Source organism: Canis aureus, chromosome 32 (assembly GCF_053574225.1).
Source record: "Canis aureus isolate CA01 chromosome 32, VMU_Caureus_v.1.0, whole genome shotgun sequence".
Taxonomy (NCBI): domain Eukaryota; kingdom Metazoa; phylum Chordata; class Mammalia; order Carnivora; family Canidae; genus Canis; species Canis aureus.
In genome coordinates this window covers 44391901-44419532 of record NC_135642.1, presented here as the reverse complement: position 1 = coordinate 44419532, position 27632 = coordinate 44391901, and the positions used below count along the sequence as shown (strand labels likewise).

At 34.8% G+C, this 27632-nt stretch overlaps 1 protein-coding gene and 1 pseudogene across 8 annotated transcripts in view; one reads left to right on the top strand and one right to left on the bottom strand.

Moving 5' to 3' along the window:
• Positions 1 to 27632, bottom strand: part of SCAPER (S-phase cyclin A associated protein in the ER) — a 421844-nt gene that overhangs the window by 236961 nt on the left and 157251 nt on the right. For all 8 annotated transcript variants that reach the window (XM_077882048.1, XM_077882050.1, XM_077882046.1 and 5 more), the window contains one exon: positions 5597 to 5733. In XM_077882048.1, the coding sequence (XP_077738174.1) occupies positions 5597 to 5733 (137 nt within the window). The remainder of the gene's footprint in view (positions 1 to 5596; positions 5734 to 27632) is intronic.
• On the top strand, positions 20890 to 21601 carry LOC144302834 (ragulator complex protein LAMTOR3 pseudogene; annotated as a pseudogene).

Genomic DNA, 27632 nt, shown 5'->3' with positions numbered 1-27632 from the left:
AAATTGGACATCCACATGCAGAAGAATGAAACTAGACCACTCTCTTTCACCATACACAAAGATAAACTCAAAATGGATGAAAGATCTAAATGTGAAACAAGATTCCATCAAAATCCTAGAGAAGAACACAGGCAACACCCTTTTTGAACTCGGCCATAGTAACTTCTTGCAAGATACATCCACGAAGGCAAAAGAAACAAAAGCAAAAATGAACTATTGGGACTTCATCAAGATAAGAAGCTTTTGCACAGCAAAGGATACAGTCAACAAAACTAAACCACAACCTACAGAATGGGAGAAGATATTTGCAAATGACATATCAGATAAAGGGCTAGTTTCCAAGATCTATAAAGAACTTATTAAACTCAACACCAAAGAAACAAACAATCCAATCATGAAATGGGCAAAAGACATGAACAGAAATCTCACAGAAGAAGACATAGACATGGCCAACATGCACATGAGAAAATGCTCTGCATCACTTGCCATCAGGGAAATACAAATCAAAACCACAATGAGATACCACCTCACACCAGTGAGAATGGGAAAAATTAACAAGGCAGGAAACAACAAATGTTGGAGAGGATGTGGAGAAAAGGGAACCCTCTTACACTGTTGGTGGGAATGTGAACTGGTGCAGCCACTCTGGAAAACTGTGTGGAGGTTCCTCAAACAGTTAAAAATAGACCTGCCCTACGACCCAGCAATTGCACTGTTGGGGATTTACCCCAAAGATACAAATGCAATGAAACGCCGGGACACCTGCACCCCGATGTTTCTAGCAGCAATGGCCACGATAGCCAAACTGTGGAAGGAGCCTCGGTGTCTAACGAAAGATGAATGGATAAAGAAGATGTGGTTTATGTATACAATGGAATATTACTCAGCTATTAGAAATGACAAATACCCACCATTTGCTTCAACGTGGATGGAACTGGAGGGTATTATGCTGAGTGAAGTAAGTCAGTCGGAGAAGGACAAACATTATATGTTCTCATTCATTTGGGGAATATAAATAATAGTGAAAGGGAAAATAAGGGAAGGGAGAAGAAATGTGTGGGAAATATCAGAAAGGGAGACAGAACATAAAGACTGCTAACTCTGGGAAACGAACTAGGGGTGGTAGAAGGGGAGGAGGGCGGGGGGTGGGAGTGAATGGGTGACGGGCACTGGGTGTTATTCTGTATGTTAGTAAATTGAACACCAATAAAAAAATAAATAAATAAATAAAATCTTTAAAAAAAAAAAAAAAAAAAGAAACTAGACCACTCTCTTTCACCATACACAAAGATAAACTCAAAATGGATGAAAGATCTAAATGTGAGACAAGATTCCATCAAAATCCTAGAGAAGAACACAGGCAACACCCTTTTTGAACTCGGCCATAGTAACTTCTTGCAAGATACATCCACGAAGGCAAAAGAAACAAAAGCAAAAATGAACTATTGGGACTTCATCAAGATAAGAAGCTTTTGCACAGCAAAGGATACAGTCAACAAAACTAAACCACAACCTACAGAATGGGAGAAGATATTTGCAAATGGCATATCAGATAAAGGGCTAGTTTCCAAGATCTATAAAGAACTTATTAAACTCAACACCAAAGAAACAAACAATCCAATCATGAAATGGGCAAAAGACATGAAGAGAAATCTCACAGAGGAAGACATAGACATGGCCAACATGCATATGAGAAAATGCTCTGCATCACTTGCCATCAGGGAAATACAAATGAAAACTACAATGAGATACCACCTCACACCAGTGAGAATGGGGAAAATTAACAAGGCAGGAAACAACAAATGTTGGAGAGGATGTGGAGAAAAGGGAACCCTCTTACACTGTTGGTGGGACTGTGAACTGGTGCAGCCACTCTGGAAAACTGTGTGGAGGTTCCTCAAACAGTTAAAAATAGACCTGCCCTACGACCCAGCAATTGCACTGTTGGGGATTTACCCCAAAGATACAAATGCAATGAAACGCCGGGACACCTGCACCCCGATGTTTCTAGCAGCAATGGCCACGATAGCCAAACTGTGGAAGGAGCCTCGGTGTCCAACGAAAGATGAATGGATAAAGAAGATGTGGTTTATGTATACAATGGAATATTACTCAGCTATTAGAAATGACAAATACCCACCATTTGCTTCAACGTGGATGGAACTGGAGGGTATTATGCTGAGTGAAGTAAGTCAGTCGGAGAAGGACAAACATTATATGTTCTCATTCATTTGGGGAATATAAATAATAGTGAAAGGGAAAATAAGGGAAGGGAGAAGAAATGTGTGGGAAATATCAGAAAGGGAGACAGAACGTAAAGACTGCTGACTCTGGGAAACGAACTAGGGGTGGTAGAAGGGGAGGAGGGCGGGGGGTGGGAGTGAATGGGTGACGGGCACTGGGTGTTATTCTGTATGTTAGTAAATTGAACACCAATAAAAAAAAAAAAAGAAGAAGAAAAAAAAATGAATTATTCAGAAGAGTTAGCCACTTTCAGCATACATTATAGGTTTAATAAAGATTTCAACTCGAAAAAATAAATAAATAAATAAAAATAAAAATAAAAAAAAAGAAAAGAAAACAGAATATCAGCCTATGAAAAAAGGTCTCAGGAAACTAAGAATAAAAACAGCTTCCTCAACCTGATAAAGGGCATCTACAAAAAATGATAGCTAACATAATGCCTAAATCCTAACAGAGAGTATAATAGGAAAAGAAACCTTTTCAGCTAATACTGTTGGAACAACTGGTTACCTATATGGAAAAACAAACTTGGATCAATGCTTCATTTTATACCCATTAATTTATTCAAGATGAATCATAAGCCTAAATGCAAAAGATAAACTTACAAAGCTTCTATTAAAAAATACAGTTTCTTTTTACCTTTGTTCAGAGACCTTTTAGAACCCAAAACCGAAAAGAGACACCATCACAAGAAAAAACCTTTGCTTATCAAAGGCTATCTTCAGGAAAATTTAATAGGCAATTTCCAGACTGCAAGAATAACTTTGCAATACATATATCTGACAAAGAACTTTGTAGTCAGAATGTATAAACAACGCAAAAGATGACAACTCAATTTTTAAAATAGGCAAAAACCTTCAACAGCCACTTCATAAAGATACTAAATGGTTAAAAAGCACATGAAAAGATGCTCAATATATATATATTATTAATCACTATGGAAATGCAAATTAGAACCACAATGAGATACCACTACATTCCTGCTGAAACAGGATAACATTTTAAAAACTAAAAATATCAAGTGTCCATTGACAAGACTGTGGAGCAAGTGGAACCCCCACAGATTGCTGATCGAAGTGTAAAGAGTACACCATTATGGAAAATGGTGTAGTATTCCACTTCTAGGTATTTACCCAGGAGAAAGGAAAACACATGTATACCCAAAGACTTGAGGAGAGCTTGACTTACAAATGCCCAAAACTGGAAACCCATGAGTCTATCAACAGATGAATAAATGAAAATTGTAGGATATGCACACAATGAATATGTGCAACAATAAAAAGAATCAAACTACCTACATACAATAACACTGATATATCTAAAAAACAGTACACTTAGTAAAAGAAGCCAGCCAAGGGGAGTTTGATTTAATTTGTATGCCTTACCAGAACAGGAAAAAATATTCTATAATCATAGAAAGCAGGGCAGTGATTATAAAAGGCCAGGGGTAATGAGAAACTGACTGGAAAGAGGCACAAAGACAATTTTTGATAGAGGTATAGATTACATGAGTATCTAGATTTATCAAAAGTCAACAAACCACACCAGATATCTCTACACATCACTTGAATAAATCATATTGTGATGAAGAATAAAGTCTATAGATATAGCTAAGTATGCATAAAAAGGATATATATGCCAAAATATTAGCAACGGAATCATAGGTATTTTTTTCCTATAATTTTAAGAATATGTAATAAATTATCACTACCTATGTTTCAAAAAACAAACAAAACACGTCAAGCTCTTGAGGAAAGCCTCACGAAAAGGGTGACATTTGAGCAAGGACTTGAAGTAGGCAAGGGAAAAAGGTGTATGGATATACGGGAAGAGGAAATCGGAGGTTTTGAGAATAGAAGTGACATGATCTAATTTACGTTGTAGTAGATTCACTCTGACTTGAGTGTTTAGAATAGACTACAAGGAAGCAAGGGCAGAAACAAGAATCCTAGTCACAGAGCTTCAGGGGAAACAGTGAAGTTAGAGAAAGGTAGTCAAATTCTGAATATATTTTTTAATTTTTCCTGAATATATTTCAAATCAAAGCTAATATTATTTGCAGTTGGACTGGATGTGAGGCGTGAAAGAAAGAGAAAGGTCAAGGATGACTTCAAGGGTTTTGGCATACAAAGCTAGAGTAGAGTATCCATTTATTGAGACAGAGAAGACTATGGGACAAAGAGGGGTTTTAGAGAGTGGGGTGAGGAAGAAAACAGGAGCTTGTGTCTGAGTAAAATTGAAGATATAAAATGGGAGGTCGTCACTAAGTAGGAGGATAGTTAGAGCCACAGGGCTGGGGGAGCTTACCAAGGGAATGTGTACACAGAGGACAAAAAAGAACTCACAAAAATGGGCTGGATAGCATTTCAGTGTCAGAAGGTCAGCAAGTTCTTAGCATAAACTAGAACTGAATGAAGGTCAGTAATACCTTCAAGTATACTGTGAAACTATTTTTAGAAACTTAGAGGATCACAAAAAAATACAATCAAAAAAGCCTTTCTGTTATTTGCTTAAATGAGTACTCTGCAAGTTTTTGCTGTTTCTGGAAGATGAAACAATTTCAATCTGAAATTGGAAACCATAGAGCAATAACCACCATTCACCTCCTAGAACTATATTTCTATAATCCCATGGGGTCAAGCTCCTCCAACTTCCATAACATTTACCAATGAAGGTAAAACAACGTATTTAGATTACCTTCCTCCAAATGGCAAGAATTATCCACTAAGGAGAAACTACATTTGTGTCCTGAATAAGACTCATCAGTCATCAGGTGATGCTCAAAGCATCTGAGGTAATGATGTACTACATAGCTGTCTGATCCTCAGATGTTACTTTGGAGGCTGATGATAAACTACAGGTCTGAGAACTCACTTTCCATTTCAAGATATTTCTTGAACTTTTTCTTGTTGTGACAGGCAACCAAATTGATTAAACCTAGGCAGGGGATTTGACACTATAGCCAGCAGACTTCTATTTGTTGATTGCTATTGATTTTCTTTGATGCTTCATTTAAAAATCAATAGTTGGAAAGAAAAATAGGATTAGTTTACACATATTTAAACATACTACTATATGCTGGAGGAGGCACAAGTTTGGCAGAGCTTTGGCATCCAATTATAGGAAGAGCTCTTAACAGGTGAAAGCAAGGGCTTTAGATCGATAGGCAGTTTTCTTTCTCAATCAAAGAAAGTGGCTATAAGTTAAGCTCATCAATATTATTTTCAAGGCTTTCTTAAAGCAAACAAGTTTAAACTTTTGTGAGGGGGGCAGAGGGTCTTCCTTAGATCTACATTAAAAAAGGATATATCACTAACAGTTTTTATTTTGTTTTTAAGGATATTTAGAGTACCTGGAGTTCATCCGGGCTTTTATCTTTTTGGCTTTTTTTTTATTTTTCTGCCGCTCTTCTCCATCTTTCAAAGACTCTGGTAGAGCTGCACTTTCAACCACAACATCAATAATATACTTCTTTAAGGAAAGATGCTCCTGCAAGATAAATAAATAATGATGATGATGATGATGATGCCTGTTAAAAAAAATACAGACTATAGTGAGTATAAAAGAGTATACAGATGAAAGTAAAAGTAATCTTTATGAAATGCTGGTTTTCACAATTGCTTTTGAAGAAATTGTTCTACTTAAGACTTCATTGACTTATCAAACTTTTGCTGCACATCAGTTGTGATGTTGCTAAAGATACAAGGACATATGCCTATTCCTCACAACCACAGTGCAGAATAAGAGGTAAATATATATATGAACACACAAACACAAATCTACAATATCAACCAATAAGTGCCAATTAGAAAGAGTTCAAAAGGGAAACAAAAGCACTGTCCAGTGGGGGTCAGGAGGAAAGGTTTCAGGAAGGAAGTACCATGTTTGCTATCTCTTGAAGAATGGACTGAACTTAAATGCATGGATATTGGATCTATGTGTTTTTCTTTGGGCTGGGAGCTGGGAAAGGTGACAGAAAGGAAAAATAAAAAGGGCATCTCATAAAACACACGCAGAGATGAAAGTAGAATGCGATTATTGGCAACAGAGATCTGGTTTGGATGGAACACAGAAAGTCTGCCCCCATATCCCTCCTTATCAATGTTAGATTTTACAGCCCTCATTATAATACTTCTTAGCATGTACACAGCATGTACGTTCCCTTCCCCTCTCTTCTTTATTCATACTTTCATGGCAAAATACTAACTCTAAATCCAGCTCTCACGCTACTCTGTACACATACCTGGGCAGATTAATGTGGCTATAATTATGAACTATGTTGATTACTCTCACATTAAATTTATGACATCTCAAATGGCCTCTAATATTGCCAGGCAACCAAAGAAGCTTAAACTATTTTCTCCACACACTCTTTATAGAAATTATTTTCGACTTTCTCCTCAAATTTCTAATACCCTAAATCACTTCCTTTTTCCTGACACCTTTTCTTCACTAGGCTTCCAAATATTACACTACCAGCTGTGCCTTCTAAATCTTCTTTGGTGCATCCTTTTGCTCTGCTTGATCAGTAAATGTTGGAGTATCCCAGAGCTATTCTTCTCTATCCAAACTCACTCATCAAGTGTAGTGACTTGAAATATTATTTATACAAAGGCAATTCACAGATTTTTATCTCTAGCCTTGACCTCTCCTCTGAACTCCACGCCCATATCAAACTGTCTAAAAATGTCCACTTAGATGGAGTATTTCCAACATGAGCATTTCCAAATAACAGTCCATAACAAAACATTTATGCTCCCCATATACATAGTTACTCAGGATTTCCCATTTCAGTAAATGGTACTATCCTTTATACAACTGCTCATATTCAATACATCAGCAAATCCTAAGAGCTCTACTTCCAAATAGATCCCAAAATTCATCCCAAATCCAATCACTTCTGCCTACCACCATCATCAGCTCTTGTCTATACTACCAACAGTCTCTTAACTGGTTTCCCAGCTTCTACTTCAAGTCTTTTCATTACAAAAGTAGTCAGTGATATTTTTAAAACATTAATCACAACACATTATTCCTCTTATCAAAATAACGCCATTTCATCACATTTAAAGTAAAATCCAAACTCTTTACAATGGCCCACAAGCTCTTTATCATTGACCTCTCTGAACTTATAGTACTGTCTCCTTTTCTCACTCTGCTCCATCCACAGTAGAGTAGATGTTGCTTCTCATATTCATCAGGAATGTTACTGCCTCAGGAATCTATATATGTTGTTCCCTTACCCAAGAATATTCTTCTTCTAGATATTTGCACAGTCTCAGCTAAAATGAATACCCAATCCTAAGTAACACCCTCTACTATTTGCCATCTCTTTATTCTGTTTATTTTTCTTCATAGGATTTGCTTAACATCAAATTTTCATTTGCAATCTCTTGCACTAGAATATAAGTTTAATGAGGGCAAGGACTTTGTTTTGTTTCTGTATCTGGAACTGTGCCTGGCATATGGTAGACAATAAGTATGCATTAAATAAATAAGTATGAAAAGAGTAATGTGGTAAGAGCTAATAACAGTATTTATGTTCAAAAGAGTGAAGGTGCTCAAAAGGTGCAAACTTTCAGTTATATAAGATAAATAAATCCTGAGGATGTAAAGCATCATAACTATATTTAACAATACTGTATGGTATGTTTGAAAGTTTCCAAGACAGTGGATCATAAAAATTCCCATCACAAAAAGTTGTAACTATATGTGGTGATGGATGTTAATTAAATTAGTTGTGATAATTACTTCACTATATATATATATATATATATATACACACACACACACACACACAAATATATACACATCCAAACATTATGGTGTACACAAAAAACTAATACAGTGTTATATGTCAATTAAATCTCAATTTAAAAAAACAAAAAATATTTATGAAGGCTTATAATAATAAGCTAAGTACTTTACATATAATCACTCATTCAGTCCTTTAAACTATACTTGGAATATACTTAGAAGGTGTGTATGTTTATTATTTCCATTGAAACTGTGAGAACAAACACAAAAAGTCAAATTACTTGCCCAAAGACAGTCAAAATCATAACTGAGCAACTTTTTCAGATAGTAAAGTAATAAAGCCTAAATTTAAATCAGACAGTATGATTAGAGTGTCTATACTTTTGGCTACTACCTTAGCGATATGGCTGGAAAATGAGTTTGGGCCACAGAATTGTACTTACTATGAAAGTTTTCAAATCATAAGGTACCAAAAAATAAAAATAAACCAAAAACTCTACAGGCAAAGGGAGAAAATACTCTCTCAAAAGCAAAAGCAATTTTTTTCTTTGATAAGCGAAGCCTGTTGCATAGGCTTTATTTCAAATCCAACTAGAAAAAAATAACCCAGGTCTCACATCAAAAGAAAGCAAAAATATAAATAAATAAAGATAACCCTCTTGCCATATCTCCTAAGGATACATGGTACAAAGCAAGTCGTATGTGAAATCACCATCCAGGTTATCATTTTTTGAATACTTAATATGTGATCAGCAAAGGGCTAAATTGCATACATTATTTCCTATAATCTTAACCCCATAGAACAGGTGGCAATATGTTTACATTTCACAACATGTTTAACAATGGCTCAAAGAGGTTTGGCATTATGTCCACAGTCACAAAGCTCAAGGTCAAAACCACAACTGGCTAACCTCACGAGAGAAGCTTTTCTAGTACTCTACATTCCTTCTACCTAACATGGCTCAAGGAAACAAAGTCTCCCATGTAAATTTCTACCTCTGCCCAAGGAAAAGTAATACTCTAAATGACATTTTCAATTTTATGAAAGGCTGAATTATACTATTTTCAGTTGTTTATAAACATCATTTACATATCTAATAGAATCCACTTATGATCTTTTACACATAAATGCAGGCACTATATAGAAAAACTTGGAAATTTATCCACAACTATCAAAAACCATATCTTTTAAACAAAAAGAATACATTTACATACACAAACACACATGCATTATGTACTCACATTTATATTAACATTTTTTTAAATCTCAAAACTAAAAACAAATGAGAATATATTTATATTTTTATGACTTAATAGTAACTTTTTTCTTAATACAAAATCTGTAAGTGTTAATTATAGGAAATATAAATAGAATTAAGAAATAAAAGTCTTCAGGGACACCCGGGTGGCTCAGTGGTTGAGCCTTTGGCTCAGGTCGTGATCCCCGGGTCCTGGGAACAAGTCCCACATTGGGCTCCCATGGGGAGCCTGCTTCTCCGTCTGCCTGTGTCTCTGCCTCTCTCTGTGTGTCTCTCATGAATAAATAAAATCTTAAAAACAAAAAAAGAAAAAAATCTTCAAAACAACGTACACACACAAAAAAGAGATAAAGATCTCCTATAATACACCTAAAAATAATTATTTGAGTATATCCTTCCAGACATTTTTCTTTGTATATATTTGTTTTTGTAAAAGTAGAATACACCATTTATGATACTTTATAAACTTCTTTTTCATTTAACATTGCAAATATATGGGTGCCTGAGTGGCTCAGTCATTTAAGCAACTGCCTTCAGCTTGGGTCATGATCCCAGGGTCCAGGGATCCAGCCCGGCATCAGGCTCCCTGCTCAGTGGGGAGCCTGCTTCTCCCTTTTCCTCTCCCTCTGCCCTTCCTCCCTCATTACCCTCACTTGTGCGTGCTCACTTTCTTTCAAATAAATAAAATCTTTTTTAAAAATCCAAAAATATTCATACCATTAAATAATATTCTACAATATAATCCAGTGGCTGTAAGGTATTCCATTCCTGAATACACCTAACTTTACTAAATGCTTTGTTGTTAGATATTTGGATAATTTTTTATTTTCAATATTATAAATCAGTACAACAAATATTCATATAGTCACAATTTTAAACACATAATATACTTTTCCCTTATGATCAAATCATGGAACTGAACTTCCTACATCACAGATTACAGATATTTTTAAGGATTTTCATTAAATATTCCCAAACTGAACCAAAACAGGAATTAATTTATATCTCCACAAGTGATTTGCCATACCTAGTATTTCTATTTTGTTTGTAAATCTGTCAATCTGTTGGCTGAAATACTGATGTTAGTATGTTAGACCATTTGTATCTTGTCCTTTGTGACTTAAAATGTGTCTTTTGTCCAGTTTTCTGTAAACACATTTCAAGTTTTTATATTTTTCCTTCTAGTGTTTTGCATTATATTTTAGTTTCTCTAAGAAACAGATCAGTTTTGGGTAATAAAAGAAACACATTGTTGGATATGACAGAGGATAATTAATAGTCATTTTCACATTAAAACTATGAAGACTTTATACAGGAAAGTTTTGAGATGGCTTCTGAAGATAGAAAGTATGTATAAAGGTTTTTCAACATTAAGGAGTGGTTGAGAAAATTTTGGTTTATTTCCATGAGGATTAGTCATTAAAATGCTTGTATCAGAAGACTGTAAGTAGAAGAAGGCAGTGGTAGCAAAGTTTTAGATTATTTCTAAATTATCATATAGAACAGAAAGAGCAATTACATATCAAAAGCAAGACCCATAGAAAATATTTTCAATAAAACAAGGTGACAATGTATCCTCCTAACCCCCAAACAGAAGTAGGTAAGGTCAAATTGCCAACATATCAGTAGCTTCAGTGTCTTTGAAGGAGAAATCAAAGGGAAACGAGTGAATAAAGAACTTCAGAATTCTAGAAAAGGAACTATTTTTCGCTGGAGAATTCAATAGGCCATTTTGAGAACAGCATTTAAAACAGAGAGAAGTATACCCATTCTAGTGGCAGATGAATGAAACATAGCTGCATTAAAGACTGAACAATTTGGTGAAGGCTAGTCCCAATGAACTCTCAAAAGCAATCTATGGAAGAAGCTGCCACAAAGGGAATTTAATTGAGCAAACTAGAAATAATAACAATAAAGGGGAAAATGACTTGATAAAAGGAGAGCAAGGAAACAGAATCAAGAAATCTCTGAAAGCAGGTTACTGTATTTTTACACATAAAAGAATAGAAAAGGAGCTCCAGGAAATTTAATAGCTACCCTGAATCACAACTCATTCTAAAAGTCCTATAAAACCAATTCCATGTAAAAGTATGAAGATCAATAGCCAAAACTATTAAAAGAAAAAAATAACTAAAATTAAGCAATAATACAAATGATGAAAATACACCAAAAAATGCACAGAATAAATCAAATCTAACTATTTCAAAATAAGCTAAAACAAAATTTATTTAAAAGATTTTATTTATTTATTTATTTATTTATTTATTTATTTATTTATTTGAGAGAAAGTGAGAGAGAGCACAGAGAGGAGAAGGAGTGCCTGCCAGCAGAGCCCAATGTGGGGCTCGATCCCAAAACCTTGAGATCATGACTTGAGCCAAAGGCAGACACTGAACCAACTGATCCATCTAGGTGCCCCTAAAACAAATTTTTAAAGTGGTAGAAGGCATGATAAAACACAAATCACCATCTTAATCATTCAAAATTTAGGTCATGAGACTACAAGAAGATTTCAAATGGAAAAAAAAATCATTTAAGAAATGAAAAGAAGGATGAGCACTGGGTGTTATTCTGTATGTTGGCAAATTGAACACCAATAAAAAATAAATTTATTATTAAATAAATAAATAAATAAATAAATAAATAAATAAATAAATATAAAAAAACAAAAAGAAAAGACAAAGAATGAATAAACACAACAAATAATGCCTCAAATAAAAATAAGGAGAAAAAAATATTTATATCTAAAGAAATAAAAAGGATTTGAGAGTAACTAACTGGAAATATAGGAAGATGGTGAAAGAAGTAAATAGAAATCCCTGAAAAATAAAACGAAAACAAAGGAACAGATCAAATATTAAGAACTATAATTCAGGGCAGCCTGGGTGGCTCAGCAGCTTAGCGCCGCCTTCAGCCCAGGGCGTGATCCTGGAGACCCAAGATCGAGTCCCACGTCGGGCTCCCTGCATAGAGCCTGCTTCTCCCTCTGCCTGTGTCTTGTCTCTCTCTCTGTCTCCCATGAATAAATAAAGAAAAATCTTTAAAAAAAAAAAAAGAACTATAATTCGGGAAAAGTTTCCTGAATAGAATATAATTAAATACTAATAAAATACGTCACATGCTCTAAAATACCCAGAGTCGCTAATGCCAAGACATATCCTATTACTACTTCTGAGCTTTGAAGAAAAAGGAAAAATTACTTGGACATACAGGGGGAAAAAGTGAGTTAAAAGGATTATAAGTCCCTTTTTGATAGTAACATTTTATACTAGGAAAAAATAAAGTAATATATTTAGTATTTTCAAAGAAATGTGAGCTAAGGATTTTATATCTAGTGAAACCAACTTTCAAGAATAAAATTACAGATAAATGCTACCAACATTAAAAATAAAACCTCAGAGAATATTATACAAATAAGATCTTCCTGAGGAATCACTAAAGAACAAGCCTCAGAAGATTCCAGGGGAAGATGACTGAGTAGGAAGATCCTAAGGCTCACTTCCCACCAATACACCTAGATTACAACCACGTGATTATAAATAACCCAGAAACTGACTAGAAGACTGGAAGTTCTCCATAGCTAAATGTAGAGAAGAGGCCACATGGAAGAGGTAGGAAGGGTAGAGACATGATCAAGAGGCACATAACCCTCACGGAGATATAGCATAGAAGCAGGAGTTAGAGAGACAGGAGTGAGATCTGTTCACTAATCTCAGAGAATGTGCTGCAGGGGGGATCTTAGGAAGACTTCTCCAAGAATAAAGGAGCTCATGATGCCATTTCCCTCTCCTGATTCCACCAAGATACAGGGATATATGGGAACTAGCACAGCTCAAACACCCTCTACCCAGCTCACTAACAGCACACCCTGCCTCGATGTTCTCCAGCAAACCTTCTCCCTCCAACATACCCACAACTAGAATCCATCCAAAGTAGTCCCACAAGTGTGCCAATATGCAAGCAGCCCCAAAAGGGGTCAGCACCACACCAAAGTAACACCTACCCTGAACAGAGGAACAGGAAAATAGGATTACAGCCCCAGCAATTGGCTGGGGACAGACATCTGGTCTGACTGAAGGCCCTGCCCACCAACAAAAGCTTCTCAGGAGACAATATAGGGGGAGTGCCCTGTAGTTTGCTGCTACCACAGCTGAAAAACGCATGGTCTGACTTAACTCAAGCCCAAGGCAGGCCCAGACTTGCACACTAACAACACAGGGACCAAACCCTACCATAATAGGCAAACAGCCACCGCAGACTGCTAAGCTTCAGGAAAACCCAGCTCAGATACAACAGTAAGGAGCACATAAACCACACAGGAGAGGGATCCCTGGGTGGCGCAGCGGTTTGGCGCCTGCCTTTGGCCCAGGGCACGATCCTGGAGACCCGGGATCGAATCCCACATCGGGCTCCCGGTGCATGGAGCCTGCTTCTCCCTCTGCCTGTGTCTCTGCCTCTCTCTCTCTCTCTGTGAGACTATCATTAATAAATTAAAAAAAAAAAAACAAAAAAAAAAAAAACAAAAACCACACAGGAGATACCCATGAAGCACCAGATTCAGGTTAACAGGGGATACCGCACTCCATGGCACTATACAATTTCTTCAACATAAGGCAAGAGCAGGAGATATAGCTCATTTGCCTAACACCTAGGAAAATACACAGACTTAGATAAAATGAGGAGACAGAGGAATACATCCTAATGAAAGAACAAGACAAAATCACAATAAGAAGTCTAAATGAAATGAACCTAAGTAATATGCCTGATAGAAATTTAAAGTAATGGTCATAAAGATACTCCCTGAACTTGAGAAAAGAGTGGAGGACCTCAGTGAGACGCTCAAGAAAGAGAAAAAGTAAAAAGGAACCAATCAGAGATGGAAAATTTAGTAACTAGAATTAAAAATATCCTAGAGTGAATAAGTAATAGACTAAGGAAGCAAACAAACAAACAAACAAACAAAAAAAACAGATGAGGGTACTGGAGGACAAAGTAATGGAAAGCAATCAAGCTGAACAGAAGCAAGAAAAAAAACGAATAAAAGATGAGAATAATAAAAGGAACTCAGGGACACCATCAAGCATAGCATTTGCATTACAGGGATCCCAGAAGAAGAGAGAGAAAAAGTGGCAGAAATTTTATTTGAAAAAATAATAGTTGAAAACTTTTTGAATCTGGGGAAGGAAACAGAAATCCAGATCCAGCAGGCACAGATATCCCACAACAACCCAAAGAGGCCTGAACAAGAACACACAAAAATTAAAATGGCAAAAAGTAGTGATAGAGAATCTTATAAGTAGCAAGAGAAAATCGTTACATACAAGAGAAACTCCATAAGGCTATCAGCTGATTTTCTACCAGAAACTTTACAAGCCAATATGGAGGGGCATGATATATTCAAAGTGCAGAAAAAACAAACAAAAAACCCTGCAACCAAGAATGCTCTATCCAGTAAGGGTACGGTTCAGAATAGAAAGAGAGATAAAAAGTTTCCTAAACAAACAAAAATTAACGGAATTAATCACCATTAAACCAGTCTCACAAGAAATGTTAAAAGGGACTCCTCTGAGTAGGAAGGAAGGACCATAAGCAGGAATAAGAAAAGTAGGAAGCACAAAAGCAGTAAAATTAAGTATATTTATAACAGTCAAGAGACTCACAAAATAAAAGGATGTAAAGCATGACGCCATATACCTAAAACATGGGGAAGAGAAGAGAAAAAATATGCTTTCGGAATGGGTTCAAGCTTATGTGACATCAACTTAATATATGCAATGTATATCATCAACTGATCCGTGCAAAAGACATTATATATAACATTAAAGGTAATGACAGGGCAGCCCCGGTGGCGCAGCGGTTTAGCACCGCCTGCAGCCTGGGGCATGGTCCTGGAGACCCGGGATCAAGTCCCACATCAGGTTCTCTGTGTGGTGCCTGCTTCTCCCTCTGCCTCTCTCTCTCATTCTCTCTCTCTGTCTCTATGAATAAATAAATAAAATCTTTAAAAAAAAAATAAAGGTAAAGATAAATCAAATACTGATAACAGATATTCAAACAATAAAGAGAAAGGAATCCAAGTATATCACTAAAGAAAGCCAGCAAACCCTGAGAGAGCAAGAGAAGAAAAGAACAAAGAAGAACTACAAAAAATAATCATAAAACAAGTAACTGGGACGCCTGGGTGGCTCAGCGGTTAAGCATGTGGCTTCAGCTCAGGGAGTGATCCTGGGGTCCTGGGATCGAGTGTTGCATCAGACTCCCTGTGTGCAGCCTGCTTCTCCCTCTGCCTGTGTCTCTGTCTCAGTCTCTCTGTTCCTCTCATGAATAAATAAATAAAATCTTAAAAAAATAAAAATAAAACAAGTAACAAAATGGCAGTAAGTACATAGTAACAATAATTACTCTAAATGTAAATGGACTAAACACTCCAATCAAAAAACACAGGGTGATGGAATGGATAAAAAAAAAGCAAGATTCAACCACATGCTTCCTACAAAAGACTCATTTCAGACCTAAAGGCACAGGAAGACAGAAAGGGAATGGATGGAAAAGCATTTATCATTCAAATGGCAGTGAAAAGAAAGCTGGGGAGTAATACTTATATTGGACAAAATAAACTTTAAAACAAAGACTGTAACAAGAGACAAAGAAGAACACTATATAATTATAAAGGGAACATCGAGCAAGAGTATTTAACAATTTTAAGTATGTATACACCCAATATGGGAACACTCAAATACATAAAACAGCTATTAACAAACATGAAGGTAGTAACTGACAGTAATTCAATAATAGCAGGGGACTTTAAAACACTACTTAAATCAATGGACAGATCATTCAAACAGAAAACTGACAAGAAAACAACAGGTTTGGATGACAATGGACCAGATGTATCTAACAGATATATTCAGAACAATCCATCCTAAAACAGAATGCACATTCTTTTCAAGTGCACATGGAATATTCTACAATAGATCATTATTAGACTACAAAACAAGTCCCAATTAAAAAGAGGGAGTCATAAAATGCATCTTTTCTGACCACAACACTATAAATCTAGAAATGAACCAGAAGAAAAATTCTGGAAAGAACACAAATACATGGATATTAAATAACATACTATTAAATAATGAATGAGTCAATCAAGAAATCAAAAAGGAAATCAAAAAACATGGAGACAAATGAAAAACACTTTAGTCAAAATTCCTTAGGATACAGCAAAAGTGATACCAAGAGGTAGTTTATAGTAATACAGATCTGGCTCGAGAAGAAAAATCTCAAAAAAAAAAAAAATCCAACCTAATTTTATACCTAAAAGAGAGAGGGAATAAAAAAGAAGAAGAAAACCCAAACCTGTAGAAGAAAGGAAATAATAAAGATTAGAACAAAAATAAATGAAGCTAAAACTAAAAAACCACAGAACAGATAAATGGAACGAGGACTTAGTTCTTTGTGGAAAAAAAAAAATCAACAAAACTGATAAACTTATATGCAGACTCATCAAAACGAAAAGAAAGAGGATTCCAACAAAATGATGGAATGAAAGAGAGAAATAAATACCACCACAGAAATACAAATAATTATAAGAGAATATTATGAAAAATTATATGCCAACAAATTGGACACATAGAAGAAATGGACAAATTATTGAAAACATATAACCTGCCAAAACTGAAATCAGGAAGAAATAGAAAATTTTGAACAGACTAATTGCCAGCCATGAAAGTGAATCATTAGTCAAAAAGACTCCCATCATACAAGTCTAGGACCAGATGGCTTTACAGGTGAATTCTATCAAACATTTAAAAAAGAGTTGATATCTATTATTTTTAAACTATTTAAAACAACAGAAGAGTCAGAAAAGTTTCCAATTTCATTGTATGAGGCCAGCATTATACTGATACCCAAACCAGATGAAGACACCGAGAGAGAGAGAGAGAGAGAGAGAGAGAGAAAGAGAGAGAGAGAAAAACGATGAACACACATGCAAAAATATCCTCAACAAAATATAAACAAAACAAATCCAACAATGCATTAAAAACAAATCATTCACCGAGATCAAGTGGGAATTATTCCTGGGATGCAAGGGTGGTTAACTATTCACAAATCAATCAACATGATACATCAGATCAAGAGAAAGGATAAAAATCATATGATTATTTCAAAAAATGCAGAAAAAACATTTAATAAAGTATGGTACCCACTTACGATAAAAATTCTCAACACAGCAGTTTCACACGGAATATACTTCAACATAATAAAGGCCATCTATGAAAAACGCACAGCTAACATCATACTCAATGGTGAAAAGAGGAGAGCTTTTCCCCTAAGATCAGGAACAAGCCAAGTATATTCACTCTCTCCACTTTTATTTAACATAGCCCTGAAATTCTAGCCACAGCAATCAGACAAGAAAAAGAAATAAAAGGCATCCAGGTTGGTAAGGAAGAACTAAATATTTCACTACTTGCAGATCATATGACACTATATATAGAAAATCCGAAAGACTCCACCAAAAACCTACTGGAAATGATAAATGAATTTATAAAGGTTGTAGGATACAAAATCAATACACAAATCTATTGTATTTCTATATACTAAATAATAAAGTAGCATAAAGAGAAATTAAGAAAATAATCCCATTTATAATTGCATCATAAACAATAAATTATCTAGGAATAAACCTAACCAAGGAGGTCAAAGACCTATACTCTGAACTATTAAAGATTGATGGAATAAATTGAAGATGACACAAATGGGAAAACATTCTATGCTAATGAATTGGGAGAATAAATATTGTTGAAATGGCCATACAACTAAAGCAATCTAAAGATTTAATGCAATCCCTATCAAAGTATCAACATTTTTCACAGAACTAGAATGAATAATCCTAAAATGCATATGGAACTGGACAGCTACATGTTAAAAAGTGAAATTGGACTACTTACTTCCTACAACAAAATAGCAGTAGGGAACTGATTTCATAAATTATGGCACATATATTAAAATGATACTACACAGATTTGATTAATTTTAAACAATAATGATATTAAAAACTGTATATACTGTATAATGTTAAAAAATAAGGATTCAAATCTATACAATGTAGTTTATATATAAAAAAGCATGTAAGATTTATATACTAATATATAAAGAGCAGAAAATAGGTCAAATGGGTCAAATGTTAATAGTAACCATTATTCCTTATCCAATTGTCTAAAATTAGTATTAGTATTTTACTTATTATAAAGTTAATGTTAATATGGAAATGCAAAGAAAACTTTTTAAAGAAAACAATGTTGATCTGTACAAGGTTATAGTTGCTGTAAGCTTATTAATGCTGCAGAAGAATAAATATAACTGCAAAAATACACTCATCTTTCATGTCTACTCACAATCACTATTATGCCACAGGCAGAAGGAAAAGACACAGTATGTATGATTTACTTAGTCATTTTCAAAATATGAAGCACTCAGAACCAAAAAAATCACCCCAAAAGGTGTGGATCTCCTTCCTTCCTAATTGAAAAAATATATCATGTAGCCTCATGGAATCCTGTTCAATGCACTCCTACTCTCTTACTAACAAGTCAAGAAGTGGCCATTTGACTACTTGATACTATTAATCCTAAATAAGTATTAATTAGAGACACTGTTTTTCCTTTAGGCATAGAAAAGCAGGTTGATGCAAAAGAAACAGCACTGAACTAGGAGTCAAAATATGTAGATCAAGATAAATTCTGCAACTCATCACTGAGTGACTTCTTTGGGCCAATTCCCTCCCTAGTAAGATAAAGGGATTAGATAATAAATCCTAAAGTCCTCCCTTTTCTAACATTCTAAAAATTAAAGTAACAAGCCCAAAAGCTAATCAGTGATGGCTAATTACACACACACACACACACACACACACATACACACACACAAAATTGTTAAGTTTAGCTTTTAAGTCACAATTGTGACTTCTTATTTAAACAACCTTGCTACAATATGAAATACAAATAATGTATATAAGAAACTAATACCTATATGGACATGATCTCATCAAAGTTTATACCTTTCCTGGGACGCCTGGGGGCTCAGTGGTTAAGCATCTGCCTTTGGCCCAGGGCGTGATCCCAGGGTCCCAGGATCGAGTCTCACATCGGGCTCCCTGCATGGAGCCTGCTTCTCCCTCTGCCTGTGTCTCTGCCTCTCTCTCTCTCTCTGTGTCTGTCATGAATAAATAGATAAAATCTTTAAAAAAAAAAAAAGTTTATATCCTTCCCATTCTTTTAATTACCTTTTATGGTTTTCTTCTACCATAATTTACTAAATTTAATGAAATAATTCACACTGAGGTTTATGACCTTCATATTCTTTCAGATTCCTCCTTAAAGATCTCATAGTACCTTGCTTTTTAAAAGACATGAAAAAAATTAAGATAAAGATAGATTCATGGTCTTTGAGAAAGAATAAAAAAAAGCTCTAAAATAGAATAAGCATGAAAATGTATATGACACAATATACAATTTCATCAAACTGCCATTTTTAGAATGTAAGTTATACCTCAGAATAAACACATTTCATAAAATGTGGTATATCAAAAGAAATAATCTGTTCCCTATGATTTCAAAATATTATAACACAGACATAGAATTTTTAAGGATGTTCTTCCCAGATAAAAAGGGCTTACATATGTCTCCTAATACAAATGTATTTTTATTTGAAAAGCAAGTTTCCTTCATAGAAATCCAGTCTCATGCTCAAGAGGCTTATTACTTAGTTCTCTGCAACTCAGTTTGCTTTTAAGAGCAGGATGGATGCCAAATTACTAATCTAAACAGATGACAAATTAATGTAAGGGTTTTCACATACTGTTTTGAAAAACAGTATTTTTCTCTAAGCCTCATCCAGTACTTCCTCAACTTTAAACCTAAAATCTAATTAATCAGTCTATTCCAGAATCAAATTAAGTATTTCCTTAAATTCTTAAAAATATTATGAATATTCCACTATTTTAAGCCTGCCTGGCAGACCAATAAATAAGATAAATAGGAGGCATTTTACGGCATTTTCTTATTGCCTTCTACAATAATTGGGATGGGTAGAGGCTGGAGGGCTGGAATATGTTTTTGTTTCTCTAGATGATGATTAAGGTAAGAAAAGTGAAGGATGAGGAAGAAGTAGGGGAATGGAGAGATGAATGTAAACGGGAAGAAAAGAAAAAAGAAAAATTAGGAGAAAAAGAAAAGATGAGAGAAGTAAAGAAATAAAAGAATACTTAACCAAAAACAACATGGTATTTTTAGATAGCACTCTACCATATATTTTGAGTATCGCTCTCCAGAAATATAGTATACTGAAAACAATAAATTGTAATTTAGCTCATTAGCATTTAGTTTATTAACATTTAATTCAATACTTACTATATGCCAAGGGTTAATGCTAACTGCTTAAGTCAAAGAGGTATAATTCCCTGGGTATCAGAGTTTCATCCAGAGTAATACCAAAAAAAACTCTAATAAACTATTTTCTTAATTGATATCACTCCTCCATAAAACTATTCCAGCAGATTATCCTCCAGAATGAGTTCAAAGGAAAGCTGGTTTGTAACTACTAATTTGTAGGACGGAAGTAGTCGTATCAAATGAAGTATGTACGAGCTGTCCCTGAATTTACAGCTGAGATAACGCAGCAGCCTAGAAAGCCAGGACCTAAGAGTTTCCTATATAAAAAATTACCAAGTGCGAAGGGCTCCATGCTATTTTTGTGTCAGAGAGAGACAGAGTCCCTGTTATTAAAGTGGCCAGTGATAATGCTCTAGAGCATGCTCTGACATATGGTTTCTTTTCAAAAATAAATAAATATTTATTTGTTGGCTTGTTTATTATTTATTTGAGAGAGAGAGAGAACATGTGAGTAAGAGAACACACGCAGGGGAGGGGCAAAGGGAGAAGCAGACTCCTCACCAAGTGGGAAGCCAGACACGGGACTTGATCCTGAAGACCCAAGCTGAAGGCAGACGCCTAACCGACTGAATCACTCATGTGTCCCTGAGACGCGGTTTCTTACCTTCTTTTGCCCCTGCAACAGACCATGGGGGCAAACTTGGACTCTCAAAAAATAAAAATATCACCTGTTACTGTAACACCTATCAGGTGTTTCAATTCAATGATTTACTTTTGGTACTGAGTTTCCTGGCCTGCAGCAATGGCAATACGGGACTCATTGTCAGCCTAGAAAAGGAACTTGCTCTGTTATTTGAAGAATTGAGACAAATTGTGGAAGTTTCTTTATCAGGCAGTGGTTTTGATATACACTTTATTTTTATTATAACAGATACAATATCGATCCAGTAATCTTTGGATCACAATACTTGTATCCATGTCCTCAAGGAAGGGCCCCATTTCCACCTGACACATATATATAAAAATTATGGACAGATTGATTGTTATCTTTTCTTATGTAGGGTCTTTTTTTAATTTAGTGAGATCTAGGGATACCAGAGAAATGGTTCAGTACATCACAGCTCCTATGGACTTAGTCCAGTCACAAATATACATGAGAATAGAAATTCAGTGGGTCAGAATCACTTGAGTCATTAGGTGTTTCCTATTACATAATATGGCAAGGTCTGCAGAACGAAGCACATCCTTTTTATTGTGAATAATAATGAGGGCATATTTTTCTTTATATTGTTGTATTTCTTCGCAATGAGTGTGAGAAAGTAATAAAATCAGTACCATCACTAACTTTTTTATGTATGCATTATTTCACAATATAGATGAAATATTACTAATTGTTTTGATTCTTCTCAGAGGGAGCTGCTCTTTAAAATGAAATGAAATGAAATTAAAATGAAAATGATAACTAATGTCTTTTTTCTCCATTCTGCTTTCTGTAACCAGTCTTTTAATGTTTGTGTGTTCCTTATAAAATTTAGAAGTGATTCATTATTGAATTCTGTTTCCAATATTGGTATGTCTGTAAACATGGTAGCACAGCCATTTTCTTCATACATGAGTACAGATAAAATAGTATTTTTTAGAGTACAATTTGAGAACTAAAAATAAGTTAATTAACTAAAGTATGTATAGACATTACTAAAATACTATTCAAAAATTAAAGCACTAGTTCATTTTTTAAAATGAGTGTGTTTGGAGATTCATGAAACTCAGAGAGATAGCATACAATGAAGATTTAGGCTCCCCTGATGTTATTTATCTGTGTTTCCCTAATGCCTAGACTAATGCAGAGAGCACAAGCAGGTGATGAAAAATGCTTAAACAGATAAAAAGTTGGAGAATTCCAACATATATAAAGATTTCATTTATTTGAGAGAGAAAGAGAGAGAGCAAGTACAGGCCAGGGGGTGAGGAGGGAGAGGGGCAGAGGGAGAGAGAGAAGTAGGCTTCCCAGTGAGCAGGGAGGCCCACATGGGGCTTGAACCCAGGACTCTGGGATCAATAATCTGAGCCGAAGGCAGACAACCAAATGAGCCACCCAGACACTCCTAGAATTCCATTATATTTAAATAAAATTTTTTCACACAGTAAATTTAAGAAAATCTGAAATGTAAGACCTTTTATCAAAATAATGTCTTTTATGACAGCATCTATTTTGAAAAATTAAACATAAAATGACAACTTTTAAAATCTGATAGATTATTTTAATTATACAAAAGATTCAACTCTGCCAAGGTGTCTTCCTACAGGTATAGCATAAACTTCTATTTTTATCTACTACAGTCTATGTATTATGTTCAAAGTGACAGATGAGAAAAATGAAGCTAATGAAATACTGTGAAACAGATACCATGCCAAACAGAAAAGGCCATCTTCTGATAGGATGATAGCCGACCATCTGTCCCCCTACTATTCAGTGACAATCACAAATACTCCATCAGTTTTCTGGTAGGTGGAGATGATAAATGAGGTAAAGACTTCTTTTGCAGATTCTGATGTTCCTTTCTGATCTGATCTGTGGTTTAACAGATGACTCAAAAGCACAGGGTTCAACAAACTTATTAATTTATCATGCTGCGAAGACGGAGAAAGGTCTGAGCTCAATACTGCAATAGGGAGTGGTACAGTTGTATTGAACTAAGTCTTGTAACTAAAAGCTTTTTTCTCAGAATTCTCAGATTTCAAACACAGCATGTTAGACCGCAATTAGGCTTCATTCTTAAAAAATCATCTCAATAATATCCCAGGAACTGTATTACACAAATAATATCACCCTTTCAAAAAAAAAGATCAAAGTGAAAAGAATGTTCAGGGACAGAACCAGAACCCCTCCGTTGTGAGTGGCTTTCACAGCCCTAGGTGACAAGAGCTTAAGAGAGTCAGCAGCTTCACAACAAACACAACAGCACGAGAACAAAGATTCTCCATAAGTCTATTTAACTTTTAAATGTTTAAGAAAAGGATACATGTAAAAATATAAATATGTTTAAGTAAAAGAAAAGAAAAAGATGTATTACTGTAACTCTAAACAACAGAAAGCTGGAATGGCTAATTAATATTTAGACAAGGTATCAAAAAATATTACTAGGATTAAAGAGGATCATTTCATAATAATGGGATCAATTAATCAAGGGGACATAACAATCATTAGCATTTATGCTCCTAATAATATAACTTGAAACTATATAAGACAAAAACTGATTGAACTGCCAAGAGAAACAGAAAAATTCACAATTAAAATAAGAGATTTCAATATCCCTTTCTCAAAAACTGATAAATTAAAAGTAGGGGAAAAACCAGCAGGGATATAGTAGATGAGGAAACTTTCTGAGGTGGTATGTATGTTCACTGTCTTGATCATGGTGTGGTTTCATGGGTATGGACATGCCAAAAATTATTGTCAACCTAAATAAGTGTAGTTTAATGTATGACAAGTCTCAAAGACATTTAAAAACAGCAACAAATTTCTCATCTGTAAAAATCTAGGCAGTATAATAATTCAGTAGGAAAGAGCTATGTCCAAAAGATTACAGATAGCATGGTACTTTTTTAGAGAGCAGGAAACAGCTACAATAAAATTATACTTTTTAGGAATAGACCTACATGCAAAAATAAAATTATGATAGGGACAAGAGAGGGAGAAGGAGAGTATAGATAATAAAGGGACATATCAGGCAGCACTATGCAAAACTAGGTTTGCAAAATGAATACCATACAAAAATAATATTCAGGAGAGAGGCATGAAAAGGGAAAGAGGGACGTTTCCTAGTCTTAAAAGAAAAAAAAATATGTAAATAGTTAAAATCATGATGATAAAACATTGTGATATATGTGTGTGTATATACATATATACACATATATATACATATTCTTAAAACACAGAGATATGAATAAATAATTGAATATTGGCAGTCTTCCCATTTTTGAGAAAAGGATATTAGTGAGGACAAAAAATAGGTTGAAAAAGTGAGAATATTTGCATTACAATAAGCAAATCTCATCTGATATATATACCCAAAGAGAGGGAAAAGATATTCTTAAGATTTTACAATGTATTAAGCTATAAAGAAAATCAAACTCTCCAAAGTAGAACCTAGATAAACCATAATCTCTGATCATAATGCAATAAAAGTTGAAATTGAAAACACAGAATAGCACTCATTTTAGCATCACATACTTTAAAACTGAAGCAATCAATGCCCAGAAGATTAGCCTGATCTGTATATAAGATAGCAGTCAAATCCATGAATCATCTCATGCTTTTAAACACACACATAAACTCATACTCATAAAACAAAAGGCACTGCCTCTCCTCTAATCTATAACCTTGAAAATATCTCTTTGTTTAAAAGGAAATAAAAACTGAAATTCAGGGGCACACGGATGGGTCAGTTGGTTAAGCATCAACCCTTGATTTTCAACTCAGTCACGATCTCAGGGTTATGAGATAGAGACCTGCATCAGGCTCTGTGCTCAGCATAGAATCTGCTTGAGATTCTTTCTCCCTCTCCTTCTGCCCCGCCCCCGGTTGTGTGCTCTCTGGCTCTAAAATAAAAAAATAAATTGTTAAAAAGAACCCTGAAATTCAAAATACTTTTAAAATACATTAATTTAGAGACAAAATGATCCTACTGAGAAATGTTTAAAACTCAAATGAAGAAAATGAATGCTTAACTAAAGAACACATAAACAAAGGCAAGACATAAGTAGACAAACATGTTGCTGGATGGAAAGAAAAACATATTTAAAAGATGTCTACTCTTGCCAATTTAATCTTGCCATAATTTCACTGCAATCTCAATCAAAATCAAAACAATTTTCTTAGTTTAACAAGTTAGTCATCACAAAGGTTATATACAAAGTGAAAAGCAGAGAAACAGCCAAGGTAATTTTGAAAAATAATAAAGGACAATATAAGTGGGAAAAACAGAATAATGTACCTCCTGATGAAAGTACATGAGACCACCTGACCACTTTTTCCCAAAAATACCAAAACTGAATATAAATAAGTTTTTAGATCTAACTGCAAATAACAAATAAGTAGAGGAAAGAGGAATATGCTAAATGTCATTAAATCATTATAAGGGTACAAATGAAAAAGAAATCACTGTAGAGGAATCAACAGGGCAAGTAGCCATGATTGCTCAACAAATAAATGGCGAGAAAATAAACAAATAAATAAAAGAATTCATGTATAAAAAAATATGTAAGAGAGATACAAAAAAAAAAAAAAAAAAAAAAAAGGACAATATATCTATCCTGTTAGGAATAGAAGCAAGGAGATAGCAAATAATGTCTACTCAATTTTTGAAGAAAATAATTATTAAGCTACAGATCTACACCCAGTGAAGATATCTTTCACAAACAAAAGTACTACAAACAAACAAAAACATAATTTCCTTCCAGGAGATTCTCACTAACCTGAGTGGTAGGTACACAGACAATTGTTTCATTATTGTTCTACAAATAATAGAAACAGAAAGCAACAGATAAAAGGGGGTAGGGGATCCAGTATTTGGATTAATGGCATCAAAGGATACTGCAATAGATTTAAAAGAATACAGAATTCAGGATAAAACTGGCCAAAAGATCCAAGTCCCTATGATGGCTTTCTATGGTTGCAGGTGTGTATCTAATTTAACCAAGAACAAAAAGCAGTGGAAAGAACACAGAATATTCCTGGGCAACTGTTGTATTTCTTTTTTAAACATGTTTTTGCTTGGGGTACCTGGGTGGCTCAGTTGGTTAAGGTCTGCCTTTGGCTCAGGTCATGATCCTAGAGTCCTGGAATGCAGCCCTATATGAGGGGCTCCCTGCTCAGCGGGGAGCCTGCTTCTCCCTCTCCCTGCTTGCACTCTCTTTTGCTATCCCTCTCCCTCAAATAAAATAAAATCTTTAAGAATAAAATAAAATAAATAAAATGTTTTTTGCTTCTGTCAAAGTTTTGCAAACACATATCAGCAAACATATTTTACATAGTCAATGGCTCAAAGAAATAGTTCCCCACTGCTCTCTCCACTCTTTTCCCAAATCCAGATGCAATTGTTTTACCTTTCTTCTCTATATTCCTAAATATATATTTCTACTTCTTCATTTTTCAGTTTTAAGATTATCTATTGACTTCTCACCATGCAACATATGGACTTAGCTCTATGCCCTGAACCTGTTCCCATCACCCATGCTTTAAATACTTCGTATCCCCCTTCAATCTTTCCAAGTATGAAGGGACCAGAAGAGAAGTATTACCATTTAACTACTAGGTAGCAGGAATATGGGGTTTACTACACTCCTTTCTGATACAGAAATACTTTGTAATCTAAAAAAAATTCTGAAAGGGAGGACCAAATTTTGGAACTGGGAAGTTTTGTTTTACAACTTTTTGTGATTTTCCTGATACAACAGATGTGTCTACTCTGATGATTACAAGAGAAGTTAAATTGACAAAATAATTATTACTAAACTCAGTTAACTCTCATCATAGATCTGCTCCTGTATATTCACTTTGGAACTAATATACTGGCCACTAAATTTCAGATAAAGAACCTAATAAAGTCAATATTAAAATAAAAGAATTTATAATCAATTATTTATTAAGGAAGTAAGAGTTATGTGAATTATGCAGGTAAAATGCTAAACTTGTCAACTATTCTTGTCAGAGCAAGAGTATTCCTGCTTAGAAATTCCTATTTTTTAAAGGTTATTTGTTTATTTATTTGAGAAAGAGCATGAGTAAGCGAGTAGAGGGAGGGCACAGAGGGAAGGACAAGGACAAGCAGACTCCACAGTGAGCACGGAGCCCTACATGGGGCTTGATCTCTTGACTCTGAGGTCATGACCTGAGCCAAAATGAAGAAGTGGACCCTCAACCAATGGAGCCACCCAGGCACGCCTGTTCCTGCTTATAAACTTGTATTAATAAATCCTT